The sequence below is a fragment of the Rhinolophus ferrumequinum genome, chromosome 11 (genome assembly GCF_004115265.2).
Source record: "Rhinolophus ferrumequinum isolate MPI-CBG mRhiFer1 chromosome 11, mRhiFer1_v1.p, whole genome shotgun sequence".
NCBI classification, from domain to species: domain Eukaryota; kingdom Metazoa; phylum Chordata; class Mammalia; order Chiroptera; family Rhinolophidae; genus Rhinolophus; species Rhinolophus ferrumequinum.
Genome location: NC_046294.1, coordinates 43,963,761 through 43,980,360, shown reverse-complemented (window position 1 = coordinate 43,980,360; position 16,600 = coordinate 43,963,761). Strand labels below are relative to the sequence as shown.

The 16,600-nt window shown below is 43.7% G+C and overlaps 2 protein-coding genes across 2 annotated transcripts; both read right to left on the bottom strand.

Annotated features, from left to right (window-relative positions):
- Nucleotides 1–1,597: 1,597 nt before the first annotated feature.
- LOC117030429 (olfactory receptor 10A3) lies at nucleotides 1,598–2,642 on the bottom strand. The gene has a single exon (XM_033120497.1). It carries the CDS (start codon nucleotides 2,576–2,578, stop codon nucleotides 1,634–1,636), a length of 945 nt encoding a protein of 314 aa, XP_032976388.1. The 5' UTR covers nucleotides 2,579–2,642; the 3' UTR covers nucleotides 1,598–1,633.
- Nucleotides 2,643–8,637: 5,995 nt separating this feature from the next.
- On the bottom strand, nucleotides 8,638–15,438 carry NLRP10 (NLR family pyrin domain containing 10). Its single transcript, XM_033120495.1, has 3 exons — nucleotides 15,360–15,438; nucleotides 11,735–12,051; nucleotides 8,638–10,568 (listed from the first exon to the last, which is right to left on the bottom strand). The coding sequence occupies exons 2-3, from the start codon at nucleotides 12,012–12,014 to the stop codon at nucleotides 8,980–8,982; spliced, it is 1,869 nt and encodes a 622-aa protein (XP_032976386.1). The 5' UTR covers nucleotides 12,015–12,051; nucleotides 15,360–15,438; the 3' UTR covers nucleotides 8,638–8,979.
- Nucleotides 15,439–16,600: the final 1,162 nt, after the last annotated feature.

Sequence of the window (16,600 nt, the reverse complement as noted above, 5' to 3'; positions counted from 1 at the left end):
ATCGCATCCGCAACCAAGCCTTGAACCTTGCCATTCAACTTCTGTTCCTCACCCAGGGTGGAGACATAGGTACAGTGTGGCTTCCATGACCTCCCACAGTCTGTGACCTTCCAATAACTTTGAATCCTTCAGGGATAGACACTGTATTTCCCCAGGGAGAGTCACATTAACAGTTATCCCTAACAAAAACTTGTTTAGTCGATGAATGAATAAACAAATGAGATAAAGAACAAAAATCGAAAGGAAGCTGTATATTTGGTTTGAGATTTAGGCTTTGGGAAATTCTTTTCCCCTAAATGGCCCTATTTAACTGATCGCCATGAGAAGGACATTTCAGGACACCAAGAGACAGAATCTGGTGAAAGGATTTCCAAATGCCTGTTTAATGCCCCCACTGAAAAGATTATGCAACATTCAAATATTAATCAAACTGGTTTCAACCATTTGATGACAAAATTTCCTTTTGTGAAAATCCAGTCAGTTTTTCATCTCCACTTCTCATTTTTTGGCAGAGGCACTAGTGACAATTGAAAGATTGTTTTTCCCACAGCAGAATGACAATGGGAATAGTGTTTTTCCCCTTTATTACCATCCCTGGAACAGAAACTAACAGCAGTAGGAGCTCCTGTCTTGTAGATTCAATAAAGGGGCCCCTCTCGATTTATGAATAGCAACATTAAAATAGGAGGCAAGCATTAAATGTTAGAAATGTTGTAGCAAGATGAGAAATTATTCTGGGGAAGATCACACAGTTGATGATATGACTTAAGAACCATTTAAGATACGCACAAATAGTTGATCAGTTTTCCACAATTAAAAAAAATGAATCCTCCTGTGTTTATAAACAAAATGTTGGGGGCATTGGGGAACTACAAAGAGAAATTTAACAGGAGTATCTACAAACAGTGGTCTATAAGTGAAAAAGATACTAAAACTATCAAGTGAAACTTCAGGGAAGTTCTCTGGTCACCAACATTCTGATGAATATCTGGAAAAATACCAAGAGAAATCCTGAATAATAATAATCTGTGTGAGTCCAACAAATTGAACTAATTTGGTCTCCCAAAAAATAACTGTACTTTGTTTAGTCATTCATGGAACAGATTTTAACTGCAGAAATAAAAATCTCATTTATTTGTGGGTCTCTTGAAGATTTATCCTGTTAGTACAGCAGAATGGACCTTCAGGTCCATCTGAAGGAGATACAATCATTTTGAAAAATAATTCGACAATAGCTATTAAAATTTATAAGCACATATACTCTTTGTCCCATCTGGCCAACTTTGACGAATCTAATATACAGAAATAAAATATCAGTATATATGAACATATGAAACTAGGTGTTTATTGAAGCTTCATCTTAATGACAACAATGCAGTATTGACCTGGATGATCATAATAGAGGAACTGATAAATAAATCATGGTATTATATGAAAACTTACATATCTATGAAAAATGAATGACAACAGTATACTATCAAAAACCTAATGGAAACCTAATGTATTATTGAACTTGGAAAACTCAAAAAATTAAACATGTTTATACCAAGAAATGCAGAATGTTTGACGATTTATTAAATTTAATAGAGTTCAGTCAGGCAGTGACCAAATGTCACAGGGCTTCCCAGCATAGTCAGAATGTGTGTAAATCTACTTTTCTTCGCCATATTTTCATCAAAGCTCTTTTCATTTCACTGTTTCGCAAGCTGTAGATCAGAGGATTCATCAGAGGTGTAAGCAGCGTGTAAGCCAATGACATCAGTTTCTTGGTTTCAGGGGAGTAGCCAGATTTGGGCTGCAAATAAGTCATGCTGGCTGTGCCATAGAAGAGGGTAACAGACGTGAGATGGGAGGCACAAGTGGAAAAGGCCTTTTGCCTCCCAGTGGTGGATGGCATCGTCAGGATGGCAAAGAGAATTCGAATGTAAGACAAGAGTATCAACAAGAAAGGAACCACGATAATCAAAATGGTGCCAGTGAATGCATAGATTTCAAACAAAAAGGTGTCTGCACATACAAGCTCTAAGACTGGGGGAGTCTCACAGAAGAGGTGATTAATTTCACCAGGGCCACAAAAGGGAAAACTAAAAACCCACGTGGCCTGCAGCGTAGCTACCGTGATCCCTGAGATCCATGAGAACATTACTAATTTCACAAAAACCCTTTTGTTCATAATCATTGGGTAACTCAGAGGATGGCAGATTGCAGCAAATCGGTCATAAGCCATTGCCCCCAGGAGAAAACATTCAGTCACACCAAAAAGAAGTAGGAAATACATCTGTGCAAAACAGCCTGCAAAAGTAATCGACGTTTTCTCAGTGGAGAGGACCACCAGCGTTTCAGGCATAACAACTGCACTGAAACTCACATCCACCACAGACAAGTTCAAGAGAAACAGGTACATGGGAACATGGAGGCTCTGTTCCAGGGAGATGATGACTATAATAGTGGCATTTCCTATCAGAGTCACCACGTAAATAACCAAGAAAACCCCAAAGAGCTGCTCTTGGAGTTCAGGAAAATCAGAAAAACCCAAGAGGATGAATTCAACCACAGAGCTTTGGTTTTGCCTTTTCATTTCAGTAGTGGAGTGTGTATTATTTTTATGGACATTGTATGTTAATTATGAAGTCACCATCAAATAGCTGAGCGTTCGAGTCTGAAATTCTTGGCGGAAGATGAAATGATTAGCTCATTTTGACAGATCTTCAAGTTGGCAGTTTAGAGAATGGTATAGTAAATCTTTGGTATAGTAAATCTTTCAATTACAGATGAAGAAGTGAAGAATTTTGGCCCAGATCTTGTTTTAAAAGTATAAAATAACAGCAGATGTTTTCTGGCAATTTTTTTGCTAGGTTGAAAATTAATCCTATTCTTAAAACATACACAGATATTATATTAGTTAGAATCCATTGTCCATTACATTGATATGTACATTCTTTTAAATTGTATGTTCATATATGAATTTTCAAATAAACAAATAGCAAAAAAGTCCAGAAAAAATTATAATTTATAATTCAAAATTAAAACAATTTTTGATGAATATTTATTATAAATGCCAAAGTTCAAAATGCACTTATAGTACTTTGTTAAAAATGAAATATGTGACTAGTGTACCCAGAAAAATACAGGAACCCTCAAAAGCAGTTGAATTTTGGATGCACTTGTCTCAATCAATGTAAGTAAATTGCTTCAAGCATACTGATTTCTGGTTAGAGTGTATCTGACTAATTATTTGAAATTTACCTGAATGAGAAACTTTAGAGGTCAGTTCTCTGTAGTCCATCTTTATGACCATAAGTGGCTTTCAAGGCTATAGAAAATGCCATTTTTGGTTATCCTGACCCTGTGGTTTAAACAGTCTCCCTCTCCCCCCCAACCCCTCTCACACACTAGGAAGTTTATTTAAGCATTAACCATTCAAGAACACTGGTTGAGCACCTACCAAGTGTGTCCCTGAGGGGACACATGGGAGCCATAAACTCAGCAAAGAGGTCTTCCTTCCCTGGCCACACAGTGTAAAATAGCAACCCTTACTCCCTACCTCTGACTCCCATCTCCCTGGTTTATTTTTGCCATTACGCTCATCACCAACTGAAATAATGCATGTTTGTTTGGGTTTTATGCTTATTGTCTAACTCCCCCTTCTGGAATGTAAGCTCCAGGAGGACAGGAACTTTGTTCAGTTCTTTGCTGTAGTCTCAGTGCCTAAAACAGACCAATGACATAACAGATGCTAAACCAACATTTCTTGAATAGATAGAGAAATATTAAAATTAGGAAAACCCAGACTCTGCCCTTAAGGAATATAGTGTCTGAAGAAAAAAATAAAGCACAAGAGAATCGAGGGCCCCACAATTAATCCATAGCTTTTGTAGAATTTTGACCCCCTATGGGATTGGGAATATCATTAGATTGAGGAACCGGGCTCTTAATCCTGACTCCGCCACTACCTTAAAGAGGAGTGTCTGCCTCTCCCTGCACTTAGGTTCCCCTGTATGGTTGGTAACAGGAAAATAACCCTGGACATCTCTTCTGGCTCTTACATGGGTGCTTCTCTGATTTGTTCATAGAAAACTGCAAGCTGCTGGGCTTCCCCTCCACTCATGTGACAGCCAGGCTGAAGGGGGCCTGGGATAGTGGTGGGAACCACGTAGGAGGCACACATGCTGCCTGAGTCCTTGGGGCCAGCCAGTCCCAAGCAGAGCTAACCAGCTTCCTCCCAGTCTAGATGCTCTTCCAAAGCCCCTCTCTGGACAGAATACCTCATTCCTTTCCTCTTCTCCCTAGCCACCCAGATCTACTCTCCCCTGTCCCCAGCATCCTATTCACTGTCAGGCCCGGGGATCTTTAAAATCTGGAGTCCCTTTGGCCTCAGAAAGTTCATCTCAACTGACACTGCTCTAGCTCACTACCTCTTTTCTTCCCCTTCAACCTCCCTCCATCGTTAAATGGTCTCCTGACTGACTTCTCCAATGTATCCCTCATACCTCTGCCCAAATAATATCATCCTCCCTCCCCAGAATCTTCAGGGTCTCCTCTTATCTGTGCAATAAAATGCCCACTTCTCAGGCTGGCATTTAGGGAAAACCAGAGTGGGAACAAGTGCTCTAGAAATTTACAGAGGGAAAAATTACTTCTGAATGGAGATGGAGAGTGAAAAACCATAATCACAGGATGTCATGGACAGAAAGAAGGCTGACTTGCTCAAATTAAAGGTATTCAATGACATCTGAGCACCAGCATGGAGGCCTACTGGTCTTTCTATGATGCTTGAAAACCAGCAGAATTTCCCAGTGGAGCATGAGGAAGCCAACATTAGCAGAGAGTAAAAGGCAAGTTGATTTAGTGAGTTTGGCCATAGTGATACATTAAAATCAAATGTCTGTATTAACTTTAATAATTATATTTTAGATGTCAAAAAATCTTCTAAAATTAGTATAGACTCTGCAGGGAAAAAAACATTTAAGTTCCATTTCTAATAGACAAAGTATATATATTAATTTTCAAGTATATAAAAAATAACTTTTAAAAATATGCTAATTTAGAGTATCCTATTAAAAATAGGCTTCAGGGGGCTGATAAAGTTATGGAACAAATCTAAATTGCTGACTTCATGAGAAATTTAAAAACAACCACCACTGAACCTGAATGCTCCACCTTTTCCCTTTCACATGCACTACACTAATGCTGACCTAACTCACTGACATGTGCTTCTGGCTCTAGTGCTAACTCTGTGTGATTTCGGGCAAATCACTCCCTCTTCTGGGTTTCATCCTTCTACACGACTGGCCTTATTTCTGAACACCTCCTAGCCCCGCTACAAACCTCTAGGAATTGTTGATTAGTGCAAGCAAACTACTTCTAGTTCTAACCGTTACCCAAATGATTGAATACGTGAACATGAAACAGGTAGTTGGCATTCTTACCTGAGCACTGAGCTGTCACGTGATAGGCACCTCCAGTTATCAATAAGAACTATAAATGGAAACCCACTAACAGGTACATAAGCAGAACCTGACCTATTTATTGGCTGCCTCTAATTTTCATCCCATTTAATCAGATATTTCACTTCTTCAGTTAAAAAAAAAATCTCTCCCATAAACCCAATTCAGTGAGTCAATGGACTGATTTTATAACACTATATGGCACTGAATTGTTTGCCTTGGGAGAATCCATCTCTGGAGAACTTACACTTAATTTATGTAGACTTTCCCATGTGGACATAAGAAAGCTCAACTGCACAAACTTGGAGCAACACACTTTTCAGGTTTCTACAGGGAATAAACACCTCTTGTCAAGAGACTCAATTCCACCATGGCCTCCCCCATTAAGAAATGAAAGCAGAGGCTGAGTGAAAGGTAGTAAATAGGCAGAGTGAAGAAGGGAGAAAGGGATGAGGGTGTGAGCAAAGGTAGGCTGATCTAGATGGAAGGTCTCGTTGCATGGGGTAAACAGTCTGCAATGACAGGAAACACGTCGAGGCAAGTTGATTGAACTTACTTTGTGGAAAGCCTAGCTGTCATTACTAAAATGTTTTATGTTTTCTAGTGGAAATATGGAAACACTGAAAATTTGGTGTGGGGAGGAGTCATTTCATTCAGATGATTTTATAGTTGGAGCTTTTTAACTTGAAGTCAAAAACATCTGGACTAGCTCTACGACTAGCAGATATGTAACTTCTCTGGCTAAAATGAAGATAATGTTATTAATCTCGCAGGGATTGTGTAAGAACCAGGGGTCTCAGAGTTCCGTGTGTACTGAACAATCAATGAGACCACGGACTCAGTCCCAGCAGAAGGCAGGGATGCGTGAGTCGGCAGGCTTGGCTTTATCCAGAACTCAGATGATGTAACCAAGACCTGGGTTCCCTTTCTCTGTTTCTCGTTTCTTCTTTCCTAGAGTAGGTTCCATTCTCAAGGAAGCTTTCCCCTCCTAAAGGCACCACGGCTGCCAACAACACTTAGGGATACGTTCTCTCTAATCTGTGTCTTGTGGAAGCATACCAGTTATCCTGTGGGAAAAAAGGGTTCTCATTCACCAAAACCAATCAAAGGACTCCTCCCATATTGTTCACTGTAGTAAGATCACATACAAAACCATAAACCAGATCCTGTGACTGGGACTAGAATGGGAACTACTGCCTAACGTGCACTTTTCATGGTCCCCATCTCATAATTTGGACTAGCATCTATCTCAACTATGCATATCTAAAACAGTTTAATCAAAAAAATTACCCAAGAACAATGAAGGTATTGTCGGCAGGGCAAGGAGGCAATGAATGAATGTGAGTCAACACTCAAATGTCCCTATACATATGAGAAAACACATTGTCTACATTAAATTATTGTATGAATACAAGGAGAAAGATGAAAGCTTTCAACTAATCAAATTAATTGTTGTGGAAAGACAGGCTGGAGCCACTCCAAATAGGGAGCCATGTTCCCATTCCTTACATTTCTGGAGGTGTTGATCCTTTCTTACTCAACCTTAGGGGCATGGCAGTGTGACCTAGAAAGTATGGGCAGGTGGCCTAGGCCGTGAAACTCAGGCCTGGCCAATCGGAGAAGTTCATCTTCCAGACCACAGAGATTATTCAAGAGTTGGCACGTACCCAGGATCAGGTCAGAACCCTCCCCAACTTCCCTGCTAGAGCTATCAGTAAAGACTCTTTTCTTCCTTTGGAATTTTTGACTGTAAGAATGGTTTAAGTTGAAGCCCCTTATGGCCATTTCTCTGACACGTAAAGTTCACGTTCTGAAAAAAAGAGCAAAAGGTAACTATAAAAAGAACGACAGGAACGAGAGTGGAACCCCTGACAACATGGTTAGAAAGACCAGACGTACCTAAAACTACAAGTCATTTTTTTTCTTTAAATGAATACAGTAAGTCATTTAATTTTTGCTTAAGTTAGTTTGTATGGAATGTGAATCCTAAGTAAAATGATGTCTAAACCTCCACTGGATGGTAGATCCACTTTTTTTAATGGACCTCCTTGGCCCCATGAAAATCCAGCAATATGGCTGGGCACCTGTTTCATTGTTCCCAAAATCTCTATGATATTCAGGAGTTGGTCTGCTGAAGACATCCACCTCTTTAGGGGGCAACACAGCCTAGCTCAGTGGGTACCAACCAGCTTCTTCAGTAATTCAGTACAAATTGCTCTTTAAATAAGTACATGCACACACATACTGTTTCTTACATATTCTATATGTACACGCAATCTTTGTGTTCAACATGCTATATATATAATTACCAAATGTACGGCTGCCAAACTTCCTATGAGAAGAAGAGTTAACGATAATTGGTGTAGTGATGTACCAAATTGACCACCCAGGTCTGAATTCCCTTGGATTCAGGTGTCTGGGCACATCCAGCAGATTGCTGGGATTGGTCTACATGGAATCAACTTGTGAGGAGCATGACAACAATAAAAATGCATGAGAAGCAAAAAGAAGTGTCTGTAACTTTCTGTGGGGCACTGAGAGTCCAACGCAACATCAGCACCCTCGGCTCCCCGGAGCCAACAGTAACAGTTGGGGTAGGGGCAGGTTTGCGGTGCCTGCACCGAGCCTGAGGGCATCTACAACTGTGCGCTGAGGGGTGGGAACCCAGCAATGAATGGGGCTCCGGACTGAACTTCAGTTTTTTCATCTATGAAATGAGGGTTGGGCACTGACCACACTTAGGTCTATAATTACTTTTCCTCTTCTTCTTTTTTATTCAGAGGGAACCGAGGCAGAATATGAGACTATGAGTTAGCACTTGGAACTGACTGATCTTTCCAAAAAACAAAAGTCAGTTAATAGTACAGCTGGGACAACAGTGGCATGTTATTAGCAAAGAGGTAAGTCAAGTCACAGTAGAGCTCCTAAGACCAAAGGTCTGTGACAAGCCATGGCTCATTTCCAACATGGACATTCTAGAAGTTTCTGGAAAGATGATAAGCTACTATTTATTTAAGCAGCAATTAATCACAAATATAGAGTCAAAGGGACGTTCCATTATACCACAGTACGGTAGTTCCTTTAAAAGTTGACATTGATATGGTTCACATTATCCAATCTTATAGAATGAGCACAATCCACATTTTATTAAGTTTATTTTATAGAAAACAATCAAATGTTAGGCGTTCACTCCAAATGTGAGGCGTTCATGCTTGGTTACTGATACTAAAGTATAAGAGGAGCTGCTGAAATAAGACTACACTATAGAAAGTTACAAACGGCCTGGGGGTGCTAAATAACTGTACTCGAGCCATTGTCTTCTGATCTTCTATCTGCTTCCTTCCACTCCTAGTGCCCGTTAGTGTAATCTCATATCTTTCCATTCCTTTCTACTCTGTCTGCCCCACGCTCCTGTCCCTCCACCCCACCATCCTCCTTCAGCTCTAGTGTCCCCATTTCTGTGCTTCCCATCCTACCACTCCTACCTTCCTTGTCTCTAGTTCCTCTGCCTTCTGTCCTTCTGCCTTCTCCATTAGAAGCCTTTTTGTGTCCCTGCTCCATTTCTTTTGTCCACAATTGGACGTTTTTGCTCCTCTTTCTGTCTATTACTCAAGCTGGTATGGACAGAAAATGATTTCCTGCTGCAGGAGTTGCTTTCATTTGAATGTCCCACCCTAAACTCTACATCACTCATCTGAACACTCCTTACCAGATTCTTTATTTTAGAGTCATATAGGGAGAATTCCAAATCCCAGGTCCTGTTATGCTTTATAGAGTTCATCAGTTCTTTGAAATTCTTCAGATCCTGCCTAATCAAAGGGGAAATTTTGAAGCAGAACTTTAGCTCAAAGTTCGAGGAGCTCTCTTTTTTTGATATGTCCAATAAAAACTGCATACTGAGGGTCATCTCTTCACTCCCCGCCTGCTGCTTTTCATCCAGCAGCCTGTTCACTTCTCTGAGGGACTCTTCCCCCAGTTGGCCCTGGTCCTCTTTCACCAGGTAGGACATGGCATGGAAAAATTCCTGGAAGCTAATGTGGCGGAAGCTGTAGAACTTCTTGATGTTAAGTCCCTCTTGGTAATCGATGCTGCTCAGGAAAGCAGCAAGGCTGGGCCCATCTAAATTGTGCTTCCTGAGCTCATCTTCTTCAAACAGGAACCTCTGGTGTTGGATCCCCTCAGCTGCCAGGGAGCACAGACCTCTCAGAACCATGCGTCGGGTGAGCTCGGAGCAGCCCTCATTGTCATTGGGCGGCAGGAAGGTGGAGACGTAGGCCATGAAGATGTCAGTGCTGTTACTGGGAGACTCTGAGAGCACTCCGCCCCTCTCCATCTGCCCCTTCAGCCAGGAGCAGACCACCCAGCAAATGCCTGGAATCTGACATGCTTTGGAGAGAACGTCACTTCCTTGTACAATGTCAGTGGCATTTTTGATTTGCTCCTCATCTGTGAAATAGGATCTGAAATACTTCTTCCTCTCATTGTCAGAGAAGCCTAGGATGTGGACATGGAGTGGTTGTTTCAGCAAGGCCTCCAGGTTCCGCAAAGCCAGGGGCCGAGTTGTGATGAGAAGAGAGGATGTGGGAAGCACCTCTCTCCTAATTAGACGGTGCAGCATGTCCTCTATGGGAGTGGGCCCTGGTCTCTTCAACCTCTCCGCAAAGGACCGCTGCAGCTCATCGTAGCCGTCCAGGATGAACAGGAGCCTCTCTGGCTGCTGCCTCCGAATCTCTGCGACAGGCGCTTTATTGTCCCCACAGCACCAGATAAGGAGCTGGTCCAGTGTGCTCTCTGGCAGAAGGACCACTTCTCTGCAGCTCACATAAAAGACATAATCAAACCGGCCTGGGTACAGGGTTCCAGTGGCCCAGTCCAGCACCATTTTTCTGGCCAGTGTTGTCTTTCCGGTGCCAGCGGACCCCTGTATCACCACTGTGGGTGGGCCTTGGTCAGGCCCTTCCCTTGGAGCAAATAGATCTTCCACCTTCAGCTCCTGCTCCAGGGTGGGGCTCCCAGGGCTGGGCTTGGCCACCAGGAGCAGCTGGTTGTACCGGTGGTTGACGCCCTCTTCTTGCCTCTCCTCTAGGCAGCGCACATACTCTCGGTATATTTCTCTGTAATCTGAGCCAGACAGTGGGGTATTAGGTAGTGAAATACGAATAAAAAAGAACAAAATGGCCGTTCGAACTCTGGACTCTGCTCTTCATCTTCTATGCTCTCTAACTTGTATCTCCCTGAAGGTTGTAATTCTAGCTTCATGGGGAGGGACCACTGTACATGTGTATGAGTGTGTGCATGTCTGTGTGTGTGTGCACGTATGTGCATGTGTAATGTTCGTGTGCACATCTATATAAGTGTGCAAGGGTACGTTTAGCATGTGTGAATATCTGGGAAGGGAGTGAATGTTTGTATCCATGCGTGCTTGTGGGAGTGTCCTTATGGAAGCTTGTGGACTTTTGTGTAGAGAAGGCATGCCAGCGTGCATCAGCAAGTATGTGCAAGAATATGTGTATGTGCAAAAGTCTATGCATGAATGTCTGAGTATTCACGTAAACTGTCCCCATTTAAAATGGTGAGAACGGAGACGACGAAGGAAAGGTGAAGCCATAGGAGCCTGTTCTAAGTACAGGTCGAGCCATATGCTATAAAGATAAACCAGCTTCTGTGTAGGAGCCACAACTCTGAGTCTTTGGAACCTCCCATCTCTATGTCGGAGGAACCGATGGAGGGAGCACCGGCACCAACAGACCCTCCGTCCTCTTCAGTGCCCCACGAGAAGGGACAGGAGGCCACTTAGGCTCCATGCCCACCCTCTAGAGTGCCATCAGTCCACCAGTTCCTCAAGAGAGCAGGCTGCAGGAGCAGGCTGTCCTCTCTGAGAAGCTGCCGGCACTGCCTGCCGGCGGAGCAGCCAGGGAAGTGTCTCACCCCCACGCCCTGATGCCATGTCTTCACCAACACCATCCCCAATCTCTAAGCCCCTTTCTTCATGCTCTCCCCTTCTCTGGCACTACAGCGGAAGATGGGGGATGGGCATTATGGCCATAAGATACCCTAATCTTTCCATAAATAAATCCCCACCTGAGCCCAGGCCCTTCACCCCACAGTTGTCAAGACTGTTTAGCTGGAGACCACAAGGACCCTCAGGCCCTGGGGCTCCCAGGCAAGGGCAGAGGACAAGAGTGAAAAAAGGCATAAATGACAGGCATGGGAGTTTCTGGAAATGGCATGGGGGAGGGGAAGTCCCAGTGCCACCCTGACCTCCCCTTGTCCGCTGCTGTACTCACCATTTAGACAAATACCACTGAGCTTGTCCACGAGTTCTAGCAGGTTCATGACCTTCAGGACCTTGAGCACCACTTTCACAGCGTCCTGTGCTCCGTACATCAGAATCAGCCGAGAAGCCAGATCCACCCGACTCAGGCCCTCCAGCTCTCCTCGGGCCAGGCCCTGGCCCGTAAGCAGGGTTCTATCCCGTAAGTGGAATTTAAATATCTTGAAGTTATTTTCCTCAAGGTCACACAAGGCCCAGAGCAATGCCTCTCGTGGGTTGCCAGCCAGAGCCATAGTATTTGGAGTGAAGGGTCAAGTTCAGACCTGTGACCTAGAGAATGAGGGATAAGAGGAAAGGAGAGGAGAGGTTCACTGCTGAGGGAACTACATACAGCCTGAAGGTACCTCAGTGTGCCCTGCTTTCTGGCTGCTCAGCAAGCTTCTGAGCGCAAGGCAGGGAGTGAAGAGATACGCGCAAAGTTCCAAGGAAGGTAAGTGGATGAGACAGCAGGAAGTATTCCTAGTCAGTCCCTGCTGTGCCTCTTTTCCAGCAGGCATGTGTTTGTGTGGCATATAGAAGTAAGGTATGTGGGTGTGTTGATCTGTATTTATCTTGTCTATCTCCTCCCTTTCTTCCACACAGTGTTTATCAAGCCCTGTCTGCCTCCTTAGACAGTTTGTGTTAAGAAAAAAATATATTGCTGGGACTGCTGAAGTACGGCAAAAAGGTCAAAAACCTATAGTCATCAGCCCATTGGCCTCAGACATCAGCCTCATGGACTCATTCACACACAGCATTGCAAAGCTGGAAGTCTTCTCATTCAGATAAAGAGACAAGTTCAAATCATGATTTTAAAAAAAGCTGATTTTGTGCTGGGTGATTTACATATATTATCCCTTTTGATCATCACAGAAACTGTCTTGGGGATCCCTCCAGATGAGAAATTTGACAAAGAAAGCTGGTTTTCCAGAATTTTCCAGAGCTAGACCAGTGGGCATAGATTCAGAATTTAAATCCTGGTCAATGACCTGGGTAAACAGAAAGAGATGAAAAGACAAAGACATAATAGACAGGCAGAGAAATCAGGTCGTTGGGCTAAATGCTACCTGAAACTAGAAAGATTTGTAGAGGATAAAGCAGAAGAGAAAGGAGAGCAGGTTCCTGAGTTGTGTTTAAGATACAGAACTAAAATATTGGCAGAGTGGCCACCCTCAGAAGAAGAAAGGCAACAACTGATTGAAAGCTTTCAGAGTCCAGAATTATACCTGGGATCTAAAGCCACTGGGGAATCCATCTTGGAAGTAAAATATCTGAGAGTCAGCAAAAGGTGTTTGGGAATGGGGAGAGTTACTGAGATTCAAATATCAGCATTTTGACTGCATACCAAAAGGAGAGAGAAAAAAATTAAAAATATGTTAGTTAGGATACAGAGACTTTGGCTGCAAGTTTGTAAACGCAGGCCAGTTGATGCAGGAGCAGTTTACAATAAAGCCTCAGGCTGCCCTGCGAATCTCCTGTCGTGAGAGCTAATTCAGGTAAGAACAAGAAAAGAGAGCACTAGAGCCTGCCAAGACGATGTGCAGTCCAGGCTGTTCAGTCAGGTTAGGCTGGGAAAGCTGGAAGGGAGGCCGAGTCGATGAGCTCCCTGCTGCAGGAGACCGACAAATAGGTCCTGGGAACTGAACTGAAACAAATCCCTTTTTCTGATCAGACAGCTTCCCAAGCCAGGCCTGGGCCCACTTAACCCAAACCCATAGTTCGCTCTGCTTGGTGATGTTGGTATTAAAAGGCTGTTTGCGACTACCCAGACACTTACCCTCTGATATCCACCAGGCCTAGTACATGTGGGGCTAGAACAGATGAAGAAACCCCAGAGAAGCAGAGAAACACAAACACCCACACATTCCATCAGACTGTCAGTGGATGGACACTGCTCACCAAAGGAGAACTTGACCTCATTCCTCCACATACTGAAGTTGAAAAACAAGGGAGGAGCCTAAGGGATAAACTCTTCTGTCACCAACAGAAAAGAAGCCTAGCACACCCTCCGTCTCCCTCTCTGAAATGCCAGCCCTTTTCTACAACCTGACTCCAGGCCAAGCTGGGACTACTTGACTCATGAGACAAAGGAATGGGGGCACTGTCACCACCACATCCTCAGCCGTGGCCTCCTGTCTTTTAGTTGTTGAAAGCACTAGAGGATATGCTCCACCAAAGTGAAAAAGGAGGAAGCAGAAGCTCCATGAAACAAGGAGCCAAACAGTCCTCGAAGGCCTGGTCCGAGGGCCTGGAGCGCTGACTGTGCAGGAAACCCTGACAGCAGAATGGGGTTCTCAGAAAGACTGTCTCCAAGGAAAACAAGGATTGACAGATTAGCTGTTGCCACTGGCATTCAGGAAGATCCTACTCACAGGCTATTAGACGGTATGGGAAAAACTAAGAAAACTCAACAAATGAAAGTAAAACGAGGAAATTACTAGCTCTAGGAAAAAAACATAACAAAGGACAACAAAAAAGAAAGTCAGAAGTTTACATAATAGTAAACCACAACATTCAGATGTGAATAATGTTTGCATAGAAATAATAACGTGACCACTGAATATTTACCTAGCTAAAATGTAAAGTATAACCATACTGGAAGGATTCAGTAGTAGTGGAAAGAAAGCCCTGGCATAGGAAGTCAACAGATAATGCCTACAATGGATGAATCAAAAGGTAGCAGCATACATGCATTTAAAAGTGCAGAGATGTAAGAAGAAACAGTTTAAAATCTAAGGTAGCTACTTGGGGATAGTGGGGGAAGGGGGTGGACCAGAAAACTACTGTATTTGGAGCATAAGCTTTTTAATGCTAATTGGCTTTTTAAACTATGAGCATGTGTCACTTGATAAAATAAAAATTAACAATGAAAGGATAGAAGGTAAAGAAATGGAGTTAACACATATTGATGCAAAAAGAAAAAAAACACATGTATAGACAAATATTTCAAGAAGTTTGGCAACAAAAGGAATTGGTGATTTTGAGGTGATGAGGAATTAAGTCACGGTTTTGTTTGTTTTTCACATGGGAGAGGGTGGCAAATGCTGACCAAAAATATGAAAAATCCAACAGAAAGGTCAAGTTAGAAACGCTAGTGGGAGAGAGAAGTACTAGAGGAGACGATTGAGAGTGTGGATTGGGATAGAGTTCAAAGCCTTTGGCAGGAGGATGGAGGGAACATCCTCCATTCATGCCCGAGGAAAGTGAGAGACATTGTTTGGCAGAGCAAGGTCGATGTATTGGGTTTGTGGTCAGAAGATGGGGACAATCGTGTCTGGCGGTCCCTATATTCTGCACAAAGGATGAGAAAGAGCATCCCTTAAGGGTGGAGGACTGGCTTAGGCAGGCTGTGAGGTGGCTGTCTCCCAGGTACCTCTCCTCCCACTCCAGGGCTCCAGTGCCCGTTGCTCAGCAGGTTCTCCCAGAGTCCAGGAAAACAGGCAGGAATGGGATTGGTCTGTCCCAGAGCCTTAACCAAACTATGGCTAGAGACAGAAGCAAGACAGCAAAGAACCAAGCCCAAGGGACCAAGATGGGAAAATGGAGTGAGACACAGCCACATAGACCATGTGACAGAAGAAACGAGTAAAGCCACTTACTGTGAAGACTCTCAGGTCTGCCTCCCCTAGAAGCCTCCCAGTCTGGAGATCGCAGGGCCAGGGACTGAGAGTCACACCTAAAGGAAGTAGAAATGATATGCAAAATAACCAATTTTAATTGGAGGCTAGAGGCAGGAAATGAAATGAAGCCTCCCTCCCTGTTAACCCTGGTCTGGCTGTGGGCAGAACTGACAACTGGTATAACAGTCCCAAAAAGGGAAGAGGTGGAGACAAAAGAAACAGAGACCAAGGATGGAAACTGTCAGCTAAGATATACAAAGAGGCACAAGAGAGAAATGAGCGGACAAAACAGTCAGAGAGAGAAACAGACAGACAGATGAAGCTAGCTGATGGGTATGGGTCTCTCTCTCTGTGTCTCTCTCTCTCTCTCTCTCTCTCTCTCTCTCTCTCTCTCTCTCTCACACACACACACACACACACACACACACACACACACCTCAAACACACACACACATTTATGCACTCCATAAATAGGGTTCTGCCTGCCTGGATCCCTCAGCATCCTGGATGTACGAGTATGCATTCCCTTGTCCTGGCCAATCAGCATCCCCAGGAAGACAATGCCAATGATCACCCTCCTTCTGCCCCTGAGCTATGTGGCTGGAGGAAAATACAAAAGCTGACCAGATCCTTGAGGTCTCCAGGCTCAGCTGGGCCCTCCCATAATTGTTCAATGCCTTTGATGGCTCACTCTCGGCCCTTCTTCCAAATACTGCCCTTTGCTCCAAGGCTGAACCCGATCTATCTATCCATTGCCATTCTCAGCAGATCACTTTGCCTCCGCTTCCCTGAGAAAAAATAAACATCATTTGACAAGAGCTCCTGCAACTCCCTTCTCTTTCCAATTCAAAGTGTCTCCGATTCTTCATCCATCGTTTTTTTCCTTTCCTACCAGAGAGAAAGGTCTTTAGACCATCGATACAAAGGCAAAGTTCAGGGTGGTGAAGAGTCCACACCCAACTCAAATCAACATACGAATGGGAAGTACCAAGGTTGTGCGTGGTCAGGTCGAGACAGCAACACCTCTTCATTGGGGATGGTGCTCTCCTCTGAATTTCTCCCCATGGAATGATCTCGGCACCACCCTGGGCTACGGCAGACCCCCATATGGCACCCATAAAGGAGGCCATATCCCGGAGTCTCTCTCCAACATATCCCTCGTCCTGCCCAAGACCATTTCTCTCATCTAGGCTTCTCCATTTGGGTCCCACTTCCTGCTT